This window comes from Saccopteryx bilineata, chromosome 2 (assembly GCF_036850765.1).
Source record: "Saccopteryx bilineata isolate mSacBil1 chromosome 2, mSacBil1_pri_phased_curated, whole genome shotgun sequence".
NCBI lineage: Eukaryota > Metazoa > Chordata > Mammalia > Chiroptera > Emballonuridae > Saccopteryx > Saccopteryx bilineata.
The window spans coordinates 160,767,307-160,792,514 of NC_089491.1; the positions used below are offsets into that span (position 1 = coordinate 160,767,307).

At 42.9% G+C, this 25,208-nt stretch overlaps 1 protein-coding gene and 2 pseudogenes across 1 annotated transcript in view; all 3 read right to left on the bottom strand.

Moving 5' to 3' along the window:
• Window positions 1–10,022, bottom strand: part of N4BP2L1 (NEDD4 binding protein 2 like 1) — a 32,989-nt gene extending 22,967 nt beyond the window's left edge. Inside the window, exon 1 of the mRNA XM_066258267.1 lies at window positions 9,383–10,022. Within this exon, the coding sequence (XP_066114364.1) occupies window positions 9,383–9,555 (173 nt within the window). The 5' untranslated portion in view covers window positions 9,556–10,022. The remainder of the gene's footprint in view (window positions 1–9,382) is intronic.
• Window positions 1–24,959, bottom strand: part of LOC136322366 (uncharacterized) — a 43,098-nt pseudogene extending 18,139 nt beyond the window's left edge.
• Window positions 786–897, bottom strand: LOC136327434 (small nucleolar RNA SNORA16B/SNORA16A family; annotated as a pseudogene).
• Window positions 24,960–25,208: the final 249 nt, after the last annotated feature.

Below are 25,208 nucleotides of genomic sequence, written 5' to 3' on the forward strand. Positions count from 1 at the left end.
TTCTGTCTCTTTTGGTCACTGATCTATTCCAAGCATCTAGAAGAACATCAGGTATGTAAGAGATAGTAAATATTTGGTCAGTGTATGAATGGTTCTTGAATGTTAGGCTCTGAAGCCTTAATGATGCGAACACTTTTTATAGGGCCCCAAACCGTGTGAAGAAAATTTCTACTTACTCATCCTTATACTTTGATAATTTTATCCAAACCTTGGATTTACCCCCAAAGGGGACTGCCTGTGAGAAGGATTCTTCTTGTATCCCAACACTTCCTCTGAATATTATTAGATTTCCCCTTGAGGACTTTAAATTGTAAGGTAGGAAACAATTTCCATGACCCAACAGCCTGAGGGGCAAGGAGAGACAGCACTGTATATAATAACTTGGGACTGTCTCCCCTGCAGCGTGGTGTGGTCTGACCTTGGTGCCGCCAACCACCACACCAAGACTTGATGCCTTGCAGAGATGACCTCAACTATCTCCAGCCCCATGGATACCCAGCCCCAGGGTATAAGGGGATTCCAAGAAAGAGTTCCTAGTCTGTTCTACTGTTCACTCTTGCTCTTACCCTTCATGCCTTTAAATTAGACCTGTTTATCAGATCCAAACCCAGACACCTAGCTGGCCTTTGTGGGAGCTCTATGTAGCAGAAATTCCTTTCAGAGACTTATATGTGAACAGTACCCTTCCACTGACTCTAGCAATGGTACATGTTTGTGTTCTATTGGTCACTTCAGCCATGCTCAGGATAGAGGAGTCTGAAGCATACCTACTTCAGTACTGGTTTTTTAGCTGTTTCCCAAAATGTCGTAAGTTAATTACAGACAAGAAAACAGTGGCTATACAAGAAAACTGTCACTCTGGGCTCCTTTTTGACCACTGCTTAAATGGGAGCTGTATCTTTCATTCTAGTATTTAAATCCCTTTTCAGTATCGCTGTTGGGTGAAGGAAGAGCCTGTTACACATCTTCATGTGTGAAGCAGGAGTGATTTTGTTGTTCCCTGACCTGAAGAGAACTTTGGAATGAGAGGCTCCATTCCTTCTTCTTCCTCCCTTGTCTATTCCATAGCCCATTCCTTTTTTATTTTAATTTTTTTTTTACATTTCTCGTTTTGGATTTTTTCTTTAATCAAGACCCATGAGTTGGCAAATCTTTTTTTTTTTTTTTAAGATTTTGTTTATTGATTTTTAGAGAAAGAGATGAGAAGCAAGAAGCATCAACTCATAGCAGTGGCTTCCTATATGTGCCTTGACCAGGCAAGCACAGGGTTTTGAACCAGCGACCTCAGTGTTCCAGGTCGACTCTTTATCCACTGAATCACCACAGATCAGAGAGCTAGAAAATCTTATAAAGCTTTTGGCATTAACAAATCCATCAACTATTAAGAGATTTGGGCCAACTATATGCCAGGCCTTCCCCTATAGAGGCTGACCAGAATAAAGTTCCACATCTCATGAAGCTTACCTTCTAGTAAAAGAACTAGACAGTAAACAGCTAAGTAAGTTTACATCAGGGAGTACTAATCAAGGAAGAAAAAGTCAAAGCACAGGACATGAGTGCTGGCGGTGCTGTGGTCGACGTGGAGCGAGCCCCTCAGAGCCTTTGCTCCATCCTTGCCTGAAAGAGCATTGAAATATCCTAGCTTTACACTCTGAACTTCAATTGGATTCTCAAATAACTGTGAAAAGGGAACATGGGTGTTTGCCCATGAACATCCTGTGAGGTAAGACCATCAAGCATATTATGAAATCCTGAGTCTCAGAATCTATAAAAGTATAAAATAAAAACAATTCTATCTTAGGGCTATTGTAAAGATCCAGGCAGGTATACAGCTGATCCTCAGTAAACAAAGACTTTTCTTTCTCCATTCCTGCCCTTCCCCCAGTCTCCCATCAAGATAAAAACAGCCAGCCTTCCCTCAAGCCATACACATGATGCAACAGAGACCCTTGTGAAGGAACACTTAAGACACTAGACAAGCTTTTCTTTATTATATTACATGAATGCTTATTAAAAATCTAAATCTCATCTCCTCCCACTGCTGCCAATGACAGCACATGAATGAAGAAATTAATTCCCTGGTGACTTATATCAGAATATAAAATCAGAATATATTGGCAATAGTGAAAAATAATAAAATGTGGCTTTTATGCTGACAGTTGAAATCCAAGTAAACCACGCCCTCTTCCTAGGGCCTATAAGCATGTTTCATCATACAACAGATGACAATCCACCTCTCCACTTGACCGCTCACTTCCACTCGCCTTTCTCTTTGCTGTGTTAGAGCTCTGGACTGGAAATCCAGAGAATATACCTCCATGACTTCATCAACATGCTTAACATGTCAGAGTTTACAGCCTTGGGCTTAGATTAGATGAACTCTAAGGGATCTTCCTGTCCATCCCCTGAGATTTTCCTATAAAAACATTCTTCCTATTTCACCTCTTCCTCTATTTCTACTGCTTCTCTAATCACAAGTCAGTCCTGCAGCATTATATTGCCCAATGCAGTGGCTCCTGGACTATGGTGCTGGTGAGTCCTAGAGTTGGCAGCCTTTCCAGTCACTGTTTGTGCTCCTACCCTCTGGTGAACATATATAGCACGGACAGTCCTCATTTGTCCCAGTCTCCAGAGAGAGGCACTGCAAGGACTTTCAGCAGTGGGGGGCAGAGATTTAGGACCTACTTTAGGAAAATCATTAAAAATTTAAATGTTTCTCCAAGTAGACCTAAATGACTATGCATCTGAGATGTCACCCACCTGATACTCTCATTTCATACACACAGACTTGAAATGCTGTGCACTATTTTGACTTTGCTTTCATTTATGAGAGCCTTGGTCTGATCAGCAAAACCTTCATGGTCCAGGCCTGCTAGCTAGGAGCACTGCCGAGCACAACAGCCTAACAATTCCCTGCTTAGCTAACCCAACTGTTCTTTTCTTCTCACTGCTCCCACATCCCACTGTTTATAAAGTGTACCTTTGTCCCCATCTCTTGTCTTCGCACCACATCAGGAAAGCATCTTTTCACTTCCTTGAAAAGCTCTAGTGCCAAGAGATAAATAGATAGTTCTCTTCATGGAAAATTCCACGTTATCCAGGCATATGCACAAGAAAATAAGACAGGTGTCAGCAAGCCTCTTCTGAGCCTAAGGGAGTCCATGTCAGAAACCACTGTGATGGTGGCGAAAGAACAAAAGCATTACGAAGGATGCAGAGTGTACTAGGGCATCGACCCCAAACTTTACTCCAAAGGATATGTAAAGATTCAAAAAACTGCCAGGGAACTGAGATCAAGTTGACAACTTTTAATTTTTCAAATAAGGCCATTTAAAAAAAAAGAAAAGACTATCCTTTACTACTGCCACTTCAATTTATTTCATTTCAAAAGGACAATACCATGCAATGGAGTATTATTAAGTCATAAAAAGTAATATGGTTCTGACACACGCCACAACCTGGATGAACCTTACAAACATTAAGCTAAGTGAAATTAGCCAGACACAGAAAAATAAATCCTGTGTGATTATACTTACATGAGGCAACTAGAGCAGTCAAATATATAGACACAGAAAGTAGATCAAAGGTTAATGGGGCAGAAGGGCGTGGGGAGAACAGGGGATTATTGCTTAATTGGTACAAAGTTTGAGTTTCGGTGATAAGAAAATTTTTGAAATATAGGGTGGTAATGGTGCCCAACATCATGTAATTAATGCCATTAAACTGTACACTTAGAAATGCTTTTAAAAAACCCAAAGGGTGATTTTTTTTTTTTACAGAGAGAGTCAGAGAGAGGGATAGATAGGGACAGACAGGAACAGAGAGAGATGAGAAGCATCAATCATCAGTTTTTTCTTTTTTTTTTTTTTTCATTTTTCCAAAGCTGGAAACGGGGAAGCAGTCAGACAGACTCCCGCATGCACCCGACTGGGATCCACCCGGCATGCCCACCAGGGGGCGATGTTCTGCCCCTCTGGGGCTTCCCTCTGTTGCATCCAGAGCCATTCTAGCGCCTGAGGCAGAGGCCACAGAGCCATCCTCAGCGCCCGGGCCATCTTTGCTCCAATGGAGCCTCAGCTGCAGGAGGGGAAGAGAGAGACAGAGAGGAAGGAGAGGGGGAGGGGTGGAGAAGCAGAAGGGCGCTTCTCCTGTGTGCCCTGGCCGGGAATCGAACCCAGGACTCCCGCACGCCAGGCTGACGCTCTACCACTGAGCCAACCGGCCAGGGCAATCATCAGTTTTTTCGTTGCGACACCTTAGTTGTTCATTGATTGCTTTCTCATATGTGCCTTGACCATGGGGCTACAGCAGACCGAGTAACCCCTTGCTCGAGCCAGCAACCTTGGGTCCAAGCTGGTAAGCTTTTGCTCAAACCAGATGAACCCACGCTCAAACTGGCGACCTCGGGGTCTTGAACCTGGGTCCTCGGCATCCCAGTCCGACACTCTATCCACTGCGCCACCACCTGATCAGGCCAAAGGGTGATATTTTTGCACACACATTCATAGCACAGAAGTAGACAGATTGTCCACAGATGCTTTGCTGAGGCAGGAGGAATGGGTACCTGCCGATCCTGATGACTTTGTCAGCTCAGCTGTGGAAACAGTTCTGGATCATCTGCTGACTGAAGGGATCTTGGAATTGGAATCCTATTCTATCAAGTCTGTACTCCTTTGTCCAGCTTTTAATTAAAGTTCTCTATGATCTGGCCCTGGGTTCACCTAACCACATGTTCACTCATATGGTCCATGCATGCAGGTCCAGCCACTCTCCTCACTGGCTTGGGGGACACCCAACTCTTTCCCATCTCCATCTCTGTAGTCATGGTGCCAGTCCTTCTCTGTTGCACCACAGTCTCCTCTCATCTTCCAGACCAACTCAAGAAACACCTCTATATGGAGGAGACCACTTTTTCTAATTATCTGTTTTCCTCATTATTCTCAGTGATTGCTCTGGCCTTGAACACCAACAGCACATGGATGGTCTCTCCATTAGATGTCATTTACCTACAGCTGTGTGCTGATTATTGCTCCCTATCTCTTAGTCTCTATCTCTTAGTCTCTTAGTATAGGCTCCTTCTCTTACTCTTTGGTATCTACCTTACTAAGTAGCTGCTAATAGTCGTACAAGTACTCAGGGAATACTATTATTGTTGGTTAGTGAGTAATAATTAACAATAGTTGGTATTCATAAAGCCCACGCATTCTACAGTGGTTTCCAGGTAAGGTTATAGGACCTGTTTACAACAGTAGCCTCAATCCCCACAATAAACTTATTAATAGGACATTAGCTCCATTTTAATGAAAAAGAACCTAAGGTGTTGAAGAATCAAGTGATCCAGGTTAGTTCTTATGTTAACTAATAAAAATAAATAATATTTAATAATTAACATAAAATTAATAACAGTATTTAAAGTCAATCTCTTTGTAGATTAAAAAAGTTTCTTAGTATACTATGTCCAATTGAGAATGACCTAGGAAAAAAGCCTTTTTTATAGCAAATGACATTTATTTTGTTATTTAGTAAATGCTTTGTCCACAACCTAGGTCTAACCCACTAAGTTATTGAACAAACCTACTTTCAACTGTAAAAAGTTATATTCACCTTTAAAAAGTTAAAGTGATACATATTTCTTGTAGACACATGATAAAATAAGTCAACAGGGAAAGTCCATAATCCCACTATCTAAAGTTAACAACTATCAACAGATGTCTACCTTTCACACAACTGTCTATAAAGATATGTACACTTCTTTCTTTGACCAAAAAACTGGATTTGGCCCTGGCCGGTTGGCTCAAAGTGGTAGAGCATCAGCCTGGTGTCTGGATGTCCTGGGTTTGATTCCCAGTCAGGGCACACAGGAGAAGTGCCCATCTGCTTCTCCACCCCTCTTGCTCTCGCTTCTCTCTCTCTTTCTCTCTCCTCCCTTCCTGCAGCCAAAGCTGGATTAGAACAAGTTGGCCACAAGTGCTGAGGATGGCTCCATGGACTCTGCCTGAGGTACTAAAAAATGGCTCTGGTTGCAACGAAGCAAGAGCCCCAGATGGGCGGAGCATCACCCCTTAGTGGACTTGCCAGGTGGATCTTGGTCGGGGCGCAGGAGGGAGTCTGTCTCTGCCTCCCCTCCTCTCATTAAAATAAAAAAGAAAATTGGGTTTGTGTGTGTGTGTATGCATAGATAGATGATTGATAGATAGATAGATAGCTTTGTTACAGGCTTTTAAAATTAATGGGGGTGTGATATTTACATGTCACATTAATGGGAGCATATATACCAATGTTCCCATTAATGACTGCATGACTTATAAGTCAATCCGGTATTTTTTATGTTTCCATTGGATCACATTTTTTTTTCTATTACATAAAAACATTCTGTGATGAACATTCCTCTGTCTTCATCTGCTTTTCCAATTGTTACTTTCAGATGAATTCCTAGAAGTGGTACTTACAGGTCAATGATAAGAACCTATTTTTGAAATGTTTTTTAGATGAAATAGAGGTGATAGAACAGACTTAGGGGGCATGCTAATTTTTATTACTTTGATGTACTTAAAAAATTTTTAAACCATATAAAATTCTATTTTTTAATGTTACAAATAATTTAAATAGATGGCTTCCACATTCTGGTCCTTTCTAACTATGAAGAAAAAAAATAGGTGAAAAGAATAGAAATCCAACACCAATTTGGAAGACAAGACATATCCTAATTTCAAAAGCATTTTTATTATTTCTTTAATCAAATGAGAATTAAAATTTAACCAGAATAAAAGACCTGCATTTTTATTTTTCTGATTAAAAAAAATACACATTCATTATAGAAAATATAAAAATATATAAAATAAAGAAAATATGAATTTCCCAGAATCTAATTATACATAAGACAGCCTCACAGTTTGACCATTTTCTATATGTTTATTTTTTTAACAATTTGGTGTTCTTCTTCTCTCCGCCACCGACCTCCCAAGAAAGCAGGGAAGGCACAGCCTGTGTGACACACAGGCCACACGGCTTCATCTTCACTGCATGCTTCCATTCTGACTGAGCTATGGCTACTTCCTTGCTTACTTCCCAGATTTCAGTATAGAGATGCACAACCCACCCCAAAGCCGTGCCAAGGCCCCTCTGCTCCCAGAACTGCCAGTATGCAGCCTAACAGGAGACCTCATGAAACAGCCTCCGTCTTCCCTGCAGGGCCAGTCTCCTCCCCAGTAACACCTTGAACATTTACCTCAGCTGATCAACACCTTACACAGTAACTAATCCCCCTTAGAACATATACGGTATAGCACTTTAAGGTTTGACAAGTTCTTTCACACACACGTAATCTTCACAAGAGCTCTCTGAAGTAGGCAGAGCAGCTATCCCCACCTAACAGGAAAGAAAACTCAGGTGTAGAGGAGTAAAGATCATAGCCAGTAAGTGATAAAGCTTAGATTTGAAGCCATAAATGGACTCCAAGGTCAAAGCTCTTCACCTAGCAATTATTAACAAATCATTTCTAAATCTGACAACTAGAATTAAGAGCCAGAGGAATCTTTAATCACCTAATCTAATCCTTTCTTAATATTCACATATAAGGAAAATAAGTCCCAGAGAAGGTAGGTTCCTGACAAACAGGATGTAAGGCACAATCTTCAGCCCTCCCAAGCCAGTGCTCCGGCCAATTGTCCCTAGGGAGATGCTCTTTAACAAGCTGGTCTAGCTCACCCAGCGTTTTCTGTTTAGCCAGACGTCATCCAGCAAATAAAATACTAGAAGTATAGAATGACAGAGTCAGAAGGGACTTTAAAGACCACTGAGGTCAAGTCCCTCACTTTACAGATAAGGAGGTTAAGGTCCAAAACTGACAGCTTCTGATGGTCAAGTAAGTCTGTGCACCTCCACTCATCATATGATTTCCCTTCTGAGCAGTAATAAACAATGTGGACAAGACACATTTACTTCCTTTGACACTCAGTGTGTGACAGGCCACAGATCAGGAAAGCCAAAATGAAACTAAACAGGATTTGACTACGTAAGTTACTTCACTGTTAACAGATGCCCCCTCCCTCCCATGACCGTATCATAAATTAACCTCCTTCTATTGAGTTCTAAGCAGACTCCCCCACTCTGTACCCTCCACCTCCTCACCCAGTCAGAGAAACCAAAAATTAGGGGATCAGGGAATGTGCAGATATTCCAATACGTTCGGCCTTTGTATAGTGCATTTTCACCAATGAAATAAAAGTTGGGTTTGCATCTCATTTGCATAATCAGACAACTTTCTTTGACTTGTTTGCTTTTCTGATGTTCCAAAAGCCTTTTGGAAGTCACCCATCCCTTTAATCTGTGAAATGTAGCAATATTGTTTTGCTAAAGGCTTCTGCTCCAAAAATCAGCTGGGATTCGACTAAAAGTGGCAACACATCTCCAAGGGCCATCATAGTTCCCTGACACCCAAAAGACCCAGACCCTGAATGTACACTCCCTGATTCTTCGTTAGCCTCATCTCTCTAAGGAAATGGAAAACTCTCTGAGAACAAGGGAACACTTTTTCCACTGAAAAATGACTCCACGCCAGATAATGTGCTTGGCAGAGTAACCATATGGCCCCTACCTTGAAGAAACTTACACAAAGATCAACAGAACCAACCATGTGCAAAACCCAGCAGTCAGAGGTGTAAACAGGATGTCCCAGAGCCTAGAAGGCAAGCATCTACTGGTGGGTGGAGTGCCAGCGCTGTAACAGATCTGAGTCCTAAAAGGCTAGTGGAATCCCGGGGCAGAGGGGAAGGCAGGCAGGCAGGCCAGGAAAGCAGCAGCGTCAGCACAGGCCAGGGAGAAAAGCGGTGAGCGGTGCTGAAATCTCACGTGCAAGGCAGGCAGGTGGTGGTTGAGGATGGCCTGGTGGGCCTAGAAGGGGGCCCAGCAACCAAACCACGTAGTCTGAGCTGACCTGGACCTTGGGCTGCCTACGCAATTCGCAGGTGAACTCGTTCGGACGACCACCGCGTGGCGCTGTCACCGGGGTCCGCGGGCTGCAGCAGGCCCCTCTCCGCACACCTGAGCGCCTCCGCAGCTGCCTGACCCACTGGGTTCCCAGCCTGCGGCCCTCCCCGCCCAGGCTCGTCCCGCGTCTCCGCGCCCAGGTGAAGACGCCTGTTGACGTGGTGGCGGTAGCGGTGGCGGGGACTGCGCGCCGGCGGGCCGCCCGCGCCTTTCTCTGCAGTCACCCCCGGCTCAGCCTGACCACGAAGCCTGCGGGCCTCTCGCCCTCGGCCCGCTGCCTGGCACCGCTCCGCGGCGGGCAGGGCCGTGCCACCCGGGGCCGGTGCGGGGACGCTGCGCCGCAGCCACGCGCGGCCCGGGCTCCCCACAGGCGGGCTTGTGCCGGGGGCATTACCTGGCCAGCGTGGTTTTCCCCGAGCCCGGGAGGCCTCGCAGGAGGTAGAGCTGTTTCCTAAAGCTGTGGCGGCGCGGGAGTGACCCGCGCGGGGGCGGCGGGGGCGGCGGGGCCGGCGGCCGAGGCTGCTGGAGGCTCAGCCTCCCAAAGGATTCGAGAAAACTCTCCTCCATGAGCTGGGGGCTGTGGTGACGGCCCGGGGTCCCTGTCCTGAAGCCCCGGCCCCGGCCAAAGCTGTTGTTTTTCTGGCGCTCCGGCCATGTGATAGATGGAGGGGGCGGTGCTCGCAGCCCAGCCCCTCCTCCGAGCCCGCCGAGCGGCGCTGCGGGGGAGGGGTCCCCACCTGGAAGCAGGGGGCACCCAGAGACTGACGGCCGGCCGGGAAACGCGGGCCAAGCTCCCCGACTCTGTGCACCCCTGCAGATGTCTCAGCGCCCTGCTCCACATGGGAGGGCTGCCAGCACACTGGGACATCGCTTGGCCGCCCCATCCCCGACAGCCTGGATTTTGAAAGTGAAGTAATTTTAGTTGACAACTAAAGAACGCGGGCAGCGTTTTGAATAGGAACAGTAAAGGCATTGTCTCCTCTAGCCGTGAGCACCGGTGCCTGGCGGCGTCCCAAAGGCTAACACCACTCCCAGGCCTGTATCGTTTCTTTTTTTTCTTTTTTTTATCCTTCTTTATCAGCCTGCCAAAAATATTCTTAGAAAGCTTTGTTGCCTCTACATAACTTTAAATATCTTCTTTCTCGGAAAAAGCACCCATTATAACTCTGATTGATTTGTGCACAGTAGCCTAAACGAGGTCTCCTGAGAAAGAAGAGCCACCACTCGGATCCAAGTTCTGCTGTTCCAGAAGAGACCTGGCTTCTCTGGGACCTATTTCAGCCTCCAGGAAAGGAGCAGTTTATGGAAACCATTTATAGAGAAGTATCCAGAATTAAGTTCTAATTCCAGAAATTGTTGAAAACCAGTTGGTTGGTCACTATAGCCCTCCACAGTATTACACACTCAAAGCTGACAGAGTGATCCTGTCTTCTGAACCAAATTTCAATATGCATGGAGTGAAAGAGATACTCTTAAAAAATTAACACCATCCTGGAAAAATCTAGGATATATGGTGGCTTTGGCTGTAATTACTGTAAATACATTTTATTGCTGGCAGCTAAGGTATGAAACTTTTGAAAAGGAATTGTGAAGAAAAGCAATTTCCTTCTAAAACAAAAATCCAGAGTTTTCACAGTAAGGTCTGAAGGGATTGCCCAAGTAGGAAGAACTCTGTACTGAGAATTTCACCTTCCTCTTGGGATTTCCCTGGGGGAGGTAGGTGTCCCCATGAAAATCCCTTCCCAGCATGTGATTCTTATTAGCACTGCTGAGAAACACTGGAATTTAAAAAGCTTCTCTAAATATTAGGGGAAAACCATAAGGAATAGAATATACTACATGAATCATAAAAACAGTGAAGCTTATAATGTATGTATCCTATCACACTTCTTACCAGAGTGCTTTTGTCCAACCTCATATACTACCTTTTCATTCTACACTTTTACTGTCTACTACAGGAGCCACTAGCCACTTCATTTCAAGTGGCTATTGATCACTTGAAATGTGGTTAGCACATATTGAGATTAAAATATACACTAAATCTTGAAAGTTCAGTATGGAAAAAATACTATAAAATAGCTCAATTTTTACACTGATTACATGTTAAAATTATAATATATTGGCTGTATTGGGTTGATATTAAAACTAATTTTTTTTTTTGCTTTTTTAATGTGACTACTAGAAAAGTTTAAATTATGTACATGGATGGCATATTTCTATGAGTTGCCCATGCACTTGTTTTCTCTGTGGATGGTCTCAGGTAGGCACATGCTGTTGGGGCAAGAGACTCTGGCATTCTCACTCTGGTGGTGCTGGGGTGGGTGGAGCAGATGCATGGAAGCATGTGCTGCTCAGAAGAGAGGTCTGAGCAGGAGACAGCTTTGAGAATCCTTGCCCTATGAGAAGGGATAGAGAATGGAGCAGACAACTAAAGAGGGGATCTGCAGACACCCTTTAAGGGCTGTGCCTTCGACGTGGATCTGCTGAAGGAGATCAGCAGAGCAGACAGAACTCTAAGACAGAGAGATGCATGGAGGCCAGAGCCGGAGAATTTCAAGAAGAAGAAAATGGTTGGCAGTCCTTGGAAGTGAACACAGATACTTTTCCTTTGTCTCAACTCCTATAGTTAACTAGTCAACAAGCTCGGTTTCCCCCTTTTTATTCCTCAAAAGCAGACAGTTGAAAGTTATCTGTTTATGTATGTGTTTCCTCCCATTAATTAGATTGTAAGATCTAACACAGCACCGGATATTGAGAAGGTGCTCAAAAATTGTATGTGGACCTGAGCTACTTTCTCAATAGATCATTTTGAGCTTGGGATTATTTTAAGACAACAGAAATAGTGGTAATGCCAGTTAAGGAATAAGGTAAGCAGAGTCAGTGACCATCACGGACAGATCTGAGACTGAGCTTGCTAGTGCTAGCTGTGTTTAGATCCTTCCTGCTCCCAGTCAGATGGCAGCCCACACACAGGTGGGCTCCCCACTTCAGAGCTTCCCTGTGATAACACTCCTGGCACCCTCAGTTCATCTGACCAAACTTCTCAGCTCTAAGGGTTGGGTCCATTTCTCCAGTACGGGATGAACAGAACAACCTGACTTTGCTAAACTAGAAACCATTACCACGATGGACATAAAGAAAATAATCACATGATTGATGTAAAGAAAATAATCACATGTCATTTTTGGCAAATGAAGGAACAGTCAAATGTTCCTCTAATTGCTACTGTTTAACAATAAGTGGAAAAATAAGGAGGTAGATACAGGAGGGAGCTAATGGAAACCCTGGGGTTCGGAGTGCCTTGTAACCAGCCCCCAGCTCCTCCCCCAGGGAGGCCAAAATGAAGCCAGGAGGAGCTTCCATAGCTGTCAAACCCAAAATCCTGTAACATAGCAGCCATTTTAAATATACAGGAATTCTCTCTGATCCTCTGTTCCTTCTTTCCCTGCAAAAACTTTCTGATATTTTTTACTCAAAAATTTAAATTAGAAAAAGCATGTAGATTAGTCTTATAAACATATATTCACCTTGTTACATGTATGTGTGCTATGAAGTGAGAGGGCACGGAGAAGTCATTTTGGCCTGCGTAGCTTCCTGCATGGGTGCCCCTGTCTGCTCTGGCACCCCAGCTTGCACCTTCTACCACAGTCTGCGCAGTCTGGCCAGACTGAGGTAGGACCGTCCTGTCTTCTACCCCAACACTGGTCCCTCCTGGCTCTTCCCTCATGCTCATCCTTCCCCGAGAAGCCAGACAGAGTCACAGGAAGCAGGAAGGGGTGAGAGGAAGGGGACCAGGGAAGAGAAGTCCACTGACCGGATAGGAGAAACACTCGACTGGGATGAGCCCACCAATGCACAAATGTCCCCTGGACGAGCCTGATTTGCTCGTCTGCCACACACTGCCCCTCTCTCTGCCACACCCCATCGCTCCCTCTTCTTGGTGTCACACAGCTCCTTCACAGTGAGGTCCATGTCACCAATAATCTGCCACTGTGCACAGAGGCACTTGAGTATAGCTTCGACGAGGAAGCCTAGGGAGGAAGAGTAGCTCCAACCCACTTTTCTTGTTTGTTTGTTTGTTTGTTTTTTACAGGGACAGAGAGAGAGTCAGAGAGAGGGATAGACAGGGACAGACAGACAGGAACAGAGAGATGAAAAGCATCAATCATCAGTTTTTCCTGCGACACCTTAGTTCATTGATTGCTTTCTCATATGTGCCTTGACCGTGGGCCTTCAGCAGACCGAGTAACACCTTGCTCGAGCTTTGCTCAAACCAGATGAGCCTGCGCTCAAGCTGGTGACCTCGGGGTCTCGAACCTAGGTCCTCCGCATCCCAGTCCAACGCTCTATCCACTGCGCCACCGACTGGTCAGGCTCCAACCCACTTTTCTAAAACTTTATTCTGGCAATAAAGTTTTAGATTAGGCAAGGTCATCAAGGCAGGGGCTGGAGAAAGGTGGGGCATCTGGAACCAGAGCACAAGCCGGAGTGGATAGTCAGCTGGTATACATCTGTGCAGCATAAAACTGGCCACTAGCCATGTCATTCTCACTGATAGATATTTATAAAACTACCCTGGGTTACAGCCATGCTGGTGTGGGTTCTAATGTATTAATTACAAATCCACACATGTCAATGGTCCCTAAAAAATAAGGGTTTGCCAGATGCCAGAGTCTCCTCCACAGCTGTCTGTTCTTTGACCCTAATCCTGGTCAACCCTTCCCTGAAATCATTCCCCTATCCTCAAGCCTAGGGCAAGTCCAGTTTCACAGGGGCACCAGGAGCCTGCAGAGAGAACAGGACCCTTGGGAGGTTCAACCAAACACAGAAGACTCTGGTCTCCATCTGGAAGAGACCTCCAGTCCAGTAGAAAGGGAAAGTAAAATGATACAAAATGAATGTAAGTAAAACATTGAGTTATTTTAAACAAAGCACTCAATTTCCAGCAAAGATGGCAGATGGAACACAAATATTTCACTTTCACTCCCAGTTGAAACCCCACTAAACTGTAAAGTTTTTTTTGTGTGTGTGGGGAGTGGGTATAGTTATGATTTTTAAACACATACTATAAGAAAAAAAGATCACAGCATCAAAAATTTTAAAACTGGAGAGCAAAGACCCAGTGTTAATTTGGGAAAGAAAAGTATACTAAGTTATAGAAAGCCAATAAGCAGTATAATTTGCCCTGTATAATAATCCCATAAAATTTCAGGAACTAGAAGATATGGGCTGAAAGTGGGATTCTAAACAGGAAGATCAGGTTTAAAGTCTGAGTAAGAAACAAAATGGGCAGCCGCCTTTCAGGGAATCCTAGAGGGTTACTCCCTGGAGAAGGTAAAACAGGGTGGAGAGGAGGAATATGGGGTATGTGGTGGTAGGGGGGAGGGGAGGATAAGATAACTGGGGCTCCCTCTCTGAAAACAGACTTACATTTATCAGATATGAATTCTCATATTTGAACTAAACTGAAACATAATTTTAAAAAGGAGCCTGTTGTGCCTGACCTGTGGTGGCGCAGTGGGATAAAGCGTGGACCTGGAACCCTGAGGTTGCCTGTTCGATACCCTGGGCTTGCCTGGTCAAGGCACATATGGGAGTTGATGCTTCCTGCTCCTCCTCTTTCTCTCTCTCTCCTCTCTGAAAATTGAATAAATAAAATCTTTAAAATAAAATAAAATAAAAAAATAAAAAGGAGCCTGTTGTATAGTGCAGGTCCCACAATCCCTAACCAGAATCCTCGAAGTCAGATGTGTTTCAGAATTCAGAAAGTGTTTGTTTGTTTTGTTTGTATAACTTTAAACTCTGAGTGCGATTTTGGGACCACCACCATCAGTAATTAAACATTAGTATTTCTGCAGTGAAATCTAAGCATAGTCATAATGGGATAAATAAAATTAACCTGCCTATTGGGTCAAGTTTTGCTACCAACTTAGTTTTAATGACAGACATTTAAGAAATGATACAAAACAAAATCAACTTTTGAGTTTCAGAGCTTTTTGGATTTCAGAAATCTGGAAATGGAATCATGGCCCCATACTTGGATATAGCACCTACTCCTCTATCCTGATGCAAATTTTAAAATAAGATACTCAAGTTTTCTGTGCCTTTTCTTCTTTAAAACAAATTAGAGTATGGCAAACATTTTCAAAATTAGATAATAAAACGTTCCAGTTGTTGCCTCTTCTGTTGAGTATTCGAGAATGGTTAGACAAATTACCCAAACCAGTTTTGCCATCCAGTGAGTTTATCGCAGGAAATAATTCCCTGGGCGCTGAGCACTTTTTTGATTAGGATCTTCAACAGCAAACAAAACAAAACAAAACAAAATGGTAACCGAGTTTGTTGTCAGTTTCCCTATTCATTCCACTCTGCTGGTATCTCAAGCTTCATAGTATGCGCACCATCCCAATACCATGCTTGGTCCTACCTCTTTCAAGAGCCTATGGCCCTGAGGTTGCCCAGCCTCCTGTCTTTAAATCAAAACCTGTTTAAGTCCCATTCCCTGAGGGTCAAGTGTTTACATTATAAACTCAATAGTCAATACACTAATTAATGCAAATACATTAACAAGTTTATTGAGTCAATAAACTTGCTCTCCAGGATAACACAATTTCTGTTTTGCCAGGGGTGTTTCAAAAGCAATGCTTGAGCCTGACCTGTGGTGGCGCAGTGGATAAAGCATCTACCTGGAAATGCTGAGATCGCCAGTTCAAAACCCTGGGCTTGCCTGGTCAAGGCACATATGGGAGTTGATGCTTCCAGCTCCTCCCCCCTTCTCTCTCTCTGTCTCTCTCTCCTCTCTCTCCCTCTCTGTTTCTCCTCTCTAATAATGAATAAATTAATTAATTAATTTTTAAAAAACCTTTAAAAAAATAAAAATAAATAAAATTTAAAAAAGCAATGCTTGAACTCAAGGAGGTTTTAGGGGAAGGGAACTAACCATTACAAAGAGGCTATTATTTCTCAGGCACTATGCCAGGGGTCGGGAACCTATGGCTCTTGAGCCAGATGTGGCTCTTTTAATGGCTGCATCTGCAGACAAATCTTTAAGAAAAAAATAATAATGTTAAAAATATAAAACATTCTCATGTATTACAATCCATTCATTTCCTACCACTCATGTTCATGGTTGCGAGTGGCTGGAGCCAATCATAGCTGTCCTCTGGGACATCACCAAATTTTTATTGGATAATGCATAACGTACACGGGTCATTGTAAGGCTCTCACTAAGTTACACATATTTTAAAATATGTGGCGTTCATGGCTCTCTCAGCCAAAAAGGTTCCTGACCCCTGCACTATGCTAAGTACTTTGCACAAGTTATTTCATTTAATCCTCATTTGATATCCCCATGATAGTTGGTATGTATTATAAACCTATTTTTTACAGGTAAAGAAATTGAAGCTCTGAGACAGTAATTTAAGGTCACAATCAGTCATCAGTAGCTTCAAGATTGGAGCCCAGCCTCTTTCCAATACTCCATGCCACCTCCTTGAAGGAGTGAAGGTTTTGAGACAAGGACTTGGGCTCCCAGAGCCAACCAAAGTCTCCTGTTATTTCCCTCTTTCTAAATTCCTATTTACCTCTCGAGGCCCACTGACCAAGTACATTATGCCAACACAAAACAGGAAGGCCTGCTTTCATTATAATTGTAAAAAAAAATCTGCACATAGCACAACACATAAATTTCCTCAACAAGACAAGGTTAATAATATGGGATGACAGCTCCGTGAAGAGAAGACCAGGTTCACAGAGAGCAGTTAAGCATGAATGTGGAAAATTGATATAAAAATCATAAGCAGGGTCCAGAGAGTGTCCTTGACACAAAATATCCAAATTTGGCAGATAAGGAAAGACTCCTGAATGGCCCACAGGTTGCTCTCCTGGGGTCACACTGAGGAAGGGAAAGCATCCCTTCCTAACTGGGGTCCTAACACAAACCCTATGAGGGCAAGAATGTGTGTGTAGAACAGTGTCTGAACTTGATCAGTCTGTGTTGACTGCATGAATGCCTTTCTTCACCTCCTGTCTCGGCAGTTTCTCAGCCTCTCTTCTTGCCCCACACTTTTATCTCCCATTTTTATTTTTTTATTTTTATTTATTTATTTATTTTTTTCCTGAAGTTGGAAGCTGGGGAGGCAGTCAGACTCCCGCATGCGCCTAACCGGGATCCACCCAACATGCCCACCAGGGGGCGATGCTCTGCCCATCTGGGGCATCGCTCTGTTGCAACCAGAGCCATTCTAGCGCCTGAGGCAGAGGCCATGGAGCCATCCTCAGCGCCTGGGCCAACTTTTGCTCCAATGGAGCCTTGGCTGTGGGAGGGGAAGAGAGAGAGAGGAAGGAGAGGGGAGGGGTGGAGAAGCAGATGGGCGCTTCTCCTGTGTGCCCTGGCCGGGAATCAAACCCGGGACTCCTGCACGCCAGGCTGATGTTCTACCACTGAGCCAACCAGCCAGGGCTATCCCCCATTTGTAGTGGTCCCTCCAAATCTCTACATACTTCCCTCAAATCTTTATTCCTTGTCCTTTTTCTTTAGTCAGAACCAGGTTTAAAACAAAAGAAAATATTTTTACTGAGTATATGTGTATTTCTAGTTCAGGAAAGGAAACATAGGCAACTCTTAGAAATGAGGTAAAATGAAGAGAGAAAACATTCAATTCTTATCAAATGCAGACACATACACACTGAAATCATAGCAGCTGTGCTTATTTCATAATTTACACATTGGAAAAAAGTACAGTGGGTTTATTTTCATGTTAGTTGATGTCAAGTTTAAAATATAAGGAAGCTAAGAGAAGACAATAATAACAGAGAACAAGTAAAAATAGATAAATAAATAAGTTTGTCTACATGGTCTACCTCTTTCCCCACCCTTCCCAGCCTGTCCTCCTCCAGCCACTTGAAAAATGAACAGCCTGTCAGAGTAGTCATGCCTCTCACTATGGACTAACAGAGCACCAATAATGAGGTGCTTCTAAATCAAGTAAACAGGAACCTAACTAGTGATTGTATCTCTCTCATATCAGGATAAACAGTGGGCTGGATGGGAGAAAAGGACTCCTCTAAATGAGCACCTTGTTCAGCCAGTGGGCCCTTATACCAGCCAACACCACACAAAGTTAGGGAATTGCCGGTGAACATAACTTTCTCCCTGGGACTAACTGAAAGAAATGTGCATATATCATCCACCCACCCACATATAGTCTTTGTCTAACTTCATATAAGGGGTGTGGCCCTTCATGTTACATTTGATAAAGAAGTTTTCTGCAATTTTTTTGTTTTTTAAAAAAACCAGTTAGAGAAATTCCTCTTTAAAAGTGATAAAAATATACCTTTACTGACGTCTTCTATTGCAGATAGTTCCTCTTCAGTGCCTTCCAGTCGAGGGAAACCACACAGTCATCAGGCAACAAAGATTCTGTGAAGAAAAAAAAAGGGAATATTATCTCTATAGTCAAACAGGTTTTTACCCTAAATGTGAAGGTATGCAAACATGATATCTAGACCAACAAAATGGTAAAAGCCTATTTTGTGATATTTTAGCTAAAGCTAGAGTTTGTCTCAGACCTCTACCCTCTATTAATAAGCACTGTCCAGACTCAATGAAAATGCTTATGTGAATATATGATATATTTAAAACAATGTATGTCATAGTTCATGTTCTCATTAAATATTACTATAAATTATAACTGTAACTAACAATATATTTAAAAGAACTGGTATTGTCACAGGGCATAAAATTTAGGTAGTCATGCGTGGCCTGTGGTGGCACACTGGATAAATCTTCAACCTGGAATGCTGAGGTCGCTGGTTCAAAACCCTGGGCTTGTCTGATCAAGGCACACATGAGAAGCAATTATTTCAAGTTGATGGTTCCTGCTCCTTCCCCACCTCTCTCTCTCTCCATCCTCTCTCTAAAATCAGTAAATTAAAAAATATATATATATATTCCTCCTTTCCTATGACATGTATAAAACATTGCAACTATAGCAAAGTTAGTCTTGTAAATTGGTTCTTCCACATAAGAGTTTCTGGGGGGATCCTCAAAAATAATTAAGATGCTCATAAACAAGTCCAAACACTGATATATGCATATCAGCCACACCAACCCACATAAAATATTTTTTCTATACTCACATATCTCTAGCAACATGGATAGTTTGATTTCTTCAGGCCTGTACACTGCTCTACTATATAATCCCACTGTGTGCGCAGAGGTCCTCACACTCCATTTGTTTAAGTTCCCTGCCTACTAATAAGGCCACTGGCCACAGAGAGACCAGTGCTTAGCTTGCCCAACCTAGCCACACAAATCATTTTATAGCCTCCACTAGTTTCCTCCTCTCCTTTTTAAAGAACATGCCATTTCTTTTTTTTTTTTCCTACAGAGACAGAGTCAGAGAGAGGGATAGATAGGGACAGACAGGAACAGAGAGAGATGAGAAGCATCAATCATTAGTTTTTTGTTGCGACACCTTAGTTGTTCATTGATTGCTTTCTCATATGTGCCTTGACCGCGGGCCTTCAGCAGACCGAGTGACCCCTTGCTCAAGCCAGCGACCTTGGGTCTAAGCTGATGAGCTTTGCTCAAACCAGATGACCCTGCGCTCAAGCTGGCGACCTCGGGGTCTCGAACCTGGGTCCTCCGCATCCTAGTCCAACGCTCTATCCACTGCGCCACCACCTGGTCAGGCGAACATGCCATTTCTAAATGTGAAATTTTGTTTTTCTTTTAAGCTCTATTTGTATAAACACTGCTTTTAATTCACTACCACAAAAAAAGCCATCCAGACAAAACCATAGCCCTATATGCTCTCAGTACTGCTAACCTCACTCAAAATACTCATAAGCTTGTCATTTATATTTTCTAAGTGCAGTACTTTTTTTTGTATTAGTCTCGTCTCCTCATTTAGAAGGTAACCTGTTTGGTAAATGAGGTTTATTTCCTCCAAAAGGTTTTCCAAATCTTAATTAGTGGATGCTTGATCATTATATTAATTATGATAGTATTATATATTCAAGGAACAAGAAGGCTTAGAGTCTTTGTGCTTTCTAGGACCCATCCAAGGCATTGATTGGTAATCTTTTTGGGTCATGGACCGCCTTGAGAAGCTGATAAAAATCTATGGACTTTCTCCCAGAAAAATGACACAAAAACTTTTGCATAGAATTTCAAAATGACCTTGGACTTGGATCCCTGACCTAAAATGACTTCAATTATCTTGTAAAATTCCCTGAAGCAACAAGTGCATTTTAACTTTTTATACTGTTGCGCTTCTTTGGCGCATCTAGAATGATAGAAAGTTGCAGCAAATGGTCAAGATATGATTGTTCAGTTTGCAAAAACAATAAACATAGTGCCCGAATGCCAAGGGAAGACTGACAGTGGGGACCCCCTGGCCCTGAGACAGCCTATCTTGGGTCTAAGCTGTGAGGACCACCTTTGTCCAGAACAGCAGAAGTTTAGGAGCAAAGTAAAAAACTCTGGAAGACAAGCTGATACAGGTGCAGGACCCAGGCCCCTGGTGGAAGTAGACAAGAAAGAATGTCAGGAAGATATAGAATTGCAGGACCTAGAGTTCTGACTTCTGAACTCTTACAATTTCTGTCCCCAAGGGGACACGTGCAATCACATGACGTCACTAACACATGCAATTCACTTACAGATACAGAAATGTCGGCATCTGTGCTCCATTTCTTCTTTAAGACATTTAGCATCTTTTTTTTTAGGGTGTTTTTTTTTTTTGACAGAGAGAGAGAGGGACAGATAGGGACAGACAGGAAGGGAGAGAGATGAGAAGCATCAATTCTTCGTTGCAGTGCCTTAGTTGTTCAGTGATTGCTTTCTCATGTGTTGAGTGACCTCTTGCTCAAGCCAGCGACCTTGGGCTTCAAGCCAGTGGCCTTTGGGTTCAAGCTAGTGACCCCTTGCTCAAGCTGGTGAGCCTATGCTCAAGCTGGATGAGCCCACGCTTAAGTCGGTGACCTCAAGGTTTTGAACCTGGGTCCAACGCTCTATCTACTGCGCCACAGCCTGGTCAGGCAAATATGCTTATTATTTAGGAGAAATTTACTTATAATTTTATTTAGAATATTAAAAAATCATATTTTCACTTGTTACTCACAAGTGGATTTTTTATTTCCAAAAACAATCTTAAGAGCCTAAAGGAACATTTCACATCACCAGTTAGACCCCTATCGAATCTTTTCTTCTCAGTCTTTTAAAATTAAATTCAACTACTGTGGGTAATATTTCTTTCATCATTTAATCTTTACCATACCCTTCTTTACTAGCCTCATATTTACACATCATACTATGATATTATGACTGAAAAAGGAAAGGCCATGTGCCAAACAAGGGAAATGTAGAATGCAGATTTTTTTTTTTTTTTTTTTTACAGAGACAGGGAGTGAGTCAGAGAGAGGGATAGACAGGGACAGACAGACAGTAATGGAGAGAGATGAGAAGCATCAATCATTAGTTTTCCATTGCACGTTGCAACACCTTAGTTGTTCATTGATTGCTTTCTCATATGTGCCTTGACCGTGGGCCTTCAGCAGACCGAGTAACCCCTTGCTGGAGCCAGTGACCTTGGTTGGGTCCAAGCTGGTGAGCTTTTGCTCAAACCAGATGAGCCTGCGCTCAAGCTCGCGACCTCGGGGTCTCGAACCTGAGTCCTCTGCATCCCAGTCCGACGCTCTATCCACTGCGCCACCACCTGGTAGGCTAGAATGCAGAATTTTTTTAAAAAGCAGTCTATCTATTTGTTACATGATCACTGTTTGCCCACCTCTTCTTTCACTCTTCCCAGTGTCTAAGTTGAGGGTCCAAGTATTCCACATGCTCAAAGACATTTAAGACTACTGGTCAGAGGGGTAGGAATGGGGACACAATTCTGAAGATTGAACATCATTTGTTATGGATCTTCCACTTCCACTGCTGAAGAGTATCACAACATCAATTAACTGCAGGAAATCACTAACATGGAGTAGAAACACCTGAAAAAAGTATTTGTATATGTTAAACTGGGCTTTTTATTTGCAGCAAATAAGCACAGTTTACCTATCGGACCTCCAGGAGATCCACAAAGCTTTACTAGTTGAAAGGCAAGCCCTTGTGATAATAGTAGCTCAAGTGAATCAAGGTCGGTGTTTGTTGAATCCTGGTTTCCCTCAGTTTGTGGGAACTGTAAACGCTTAGGTTCTTTCTGTGACTTCAGCTTTTCACCATACCTTTCATTTTAAAAGCAAAGATCAGGAGTGATCCTAAAAGACTACAAAATATCAGGTGAGCTACTTAAAATTTCTGGAGAGGTTAAACCCTGTGTCATTGAGCTTATTATCTAGTCTTGTCTGAGAGTTGAAAGTCAAAAATGGTATCTTTCTTGTAAAAGGTATCTTCCAAGAGCTGGATGTAGATTGTAGAACATGAGAAGGAACAGGTTTTTGAAAAAATTATACAGAGTGCCTTTGCCTTAGTCTGTTAAATGGCAGGTAATGAGAGCCAAATGACCCAGCAACATTTAGAAGATCTTTTAATATCAGAGTAAATCCAAAATAGATGATGAGCAAAGGGCTTACGGTTTTGCTTATTTTCCTCTTCATTATTTATTACTGAAATTCTATATTTTTCTTCTTCCAAAATAATTTTAAGTCCATGGCTTCCTGTTAACAAGTCACATTTCTCCTTTTCTTTTACAATGATGTAACTCTGTCTCAGTAAGGTAAAGTCTGGTGCCAAATACTTTGCTACCTCTTCTTACTTTTTGTTGAGTTATAGGCACTCTTTGAAACATATCCAGTTTAAGCAAGCACCTTCCAAAGATATTTGTTTCTGTTTCTATGATTGAATCTATATTCTCAGCTAGAGGTGACAAACTTTCATTTTCTAACAATAGCTTCTCCTGTATTGCTGTTTCTGGATTCCTTCCTGGTCCCCATGCTACTTCAGAAGTGGAAATCAATTTAATCAATTGTCCCCTGCTGTCAGGACCAGCCAGCTCTTGCCATCTTTCTTTGGTCTCTCTGTTCACAGATAGACATATGAGGTCCCTCACTCAATCCAGCTGCCAGAATAGGGTTGTCTATCAGAACACAGCTGTAATTCTTCATCAGATAAATTGTTTCAGAAAAAAAAAAAAAAAAAGCCCAATTTACTCCTTGTTCCCTAAAACTTTATCTGAAGTTCTGGATCCATATTGACAACACACGATTGTTTCGGAAAACTTTTATCTCTCTTCTCTTTCTTCTACATAAATGAGACTGGGGTTTCAGCAAATTGGTCCTGGATGTCTAACACAAGGGTATGCTCATTTCCAATGTGCTTCTCTGCCTTTGTGCCAGAGCAGTCATCATCTGCTACCCAGGAAAGGTTTTGACACTGTTGGACAAGTAATAGAGTTTTCATTTGCCTTAATGAGAAACTTAGAAACTAGTCATCTTCCATAGAGAAGTGATTCTTTGGCGTACTGGCCAACTAAACTATAGACATAACATTTGGGAAAGCTGTCTTCGGCATCTACGTTTGTCCATCTTTCATCTTGTTGGCCATTCCCTAAACCTCCCAGTTCGTAGACCAGACCACCAGTGAAGGTACACCTGATTCTCTTTTGGTTACTTCCAAGTCTTCTCCTTCATTCTGAGGCAGATCCTGAGCTCCTGGTATAAGAAAACCTAGGGTTTCAAATGAGGTTTCCTCCATGATTTCACTCTGACTATTCTCTTTTTGTTTCACTCTGACTATTTTCTTTTTGTTTCTTTCTTTCTTTTTTTCTGTTTTGTTTTGTTGGATTTTATTTTGTCTCTCTTCTTTTTCTGTTTCTCTTCTGTTTGGTTTTGCTAAGCCTGTGCCCAGTTTTCTTCAAATCTCCTCCTCTGAAATATAAAATAATTAAGACAATTTATAACAATTATTTATAGAACATTAGCAAACTAAAACATTAACTTTTTTTCAAGCAGAAAATAGCACTTTATTAATTTTCAAATTATCAAGCCCAAAACAATGTCCAGAAAAGTTATTGGATTTTTAACAATTTTGAGCCAGGTTCCTAGTTCAAAATAATAGAATTATCTGATAACAAAATGCTATGTCGACTAAATCCTATGAATAGGAGATATTTTAAAATACTATCCATAAATAAAATCTAATAAAAGAAACTACCATCCAAAATGTTAAGCAATAATAACAAAGTACTAGAAATAACCCTACACAAACATGTACTAAGACCGCAATGACTAAAACAATAACTTTGTGAAGACTTTATAAACAACTGAAGGAATAAATACACTTAGATTGTAAAGCTCATAGTATATAAAAATGTTAGTTACCCACATAAACATTAATGGATTTAATGCAATTGAAATTAAGTGACTGACAAGGCTGGTCTGGTTGTCTGGAAAGTTCACAAGCAGCACCACTAAAGAGAACATCCACCGCGAGGAGCAATTCCGCTCCTGGACCTGAGAACCCACACAACTGTCCCCTGAGAACCCACACAACTGTCACGTGCACCCTAAGTAAAGCGGCCAGGACATAAGAGCAGCGTGATGCAGTGGCCACATAGCGAGCGCAGCAAACGCCACCTCCCAGGCTGGAAGAATGGAGGTGTGTTCACGCTGTAAGAGAAAACCACTGGCAAGAATCACCGGCCACCGCTTCTCACACCTGCATGAACTCACACACTGGCCAGAGACACCCTAACTCCCTCTGGCCCCATGGGATCTACAGGACTTTGAGGGGACAAATCCACTATAGATCCAGTAACATCCTGGGGCCCGTGTCGTTTGCAACCAGACTTGCCTCGTTGGTACCCAGACGTAGAGGAAGAGGAGGGTCCTTCCAAGAGAGTTATTCCCAAGAGTGAGCATAGCTCTACGAAACCAGGGGTCAAAACAGGGTCTGGCGAGAAATTCGAAGTGTAGGAGCCCTGAGGCCAGACTGAAGCTGGGGCTGGTGCACCTGGGACCATGGTCTGGGTGCCCTGCTCAGGGTCCCACCAGGCCTGGCTATGGCTGGAGACACTGGTTTCCACTGCTGGAAAGACCCCAAAGGGGCTGGGCAGAGGGGGTCTGCAGAAATTTGGGCCCCTGGGGAACATAGGTCCCACAGAGGCAGGCGCAGGGATGCAGACTTCAGGGCCCTGGATGCAGTGCGGATTCCCCGACCTTGCTATAGCTGGGAATGTAAAAATGGAACAACCACTATAGAAAATAGTATG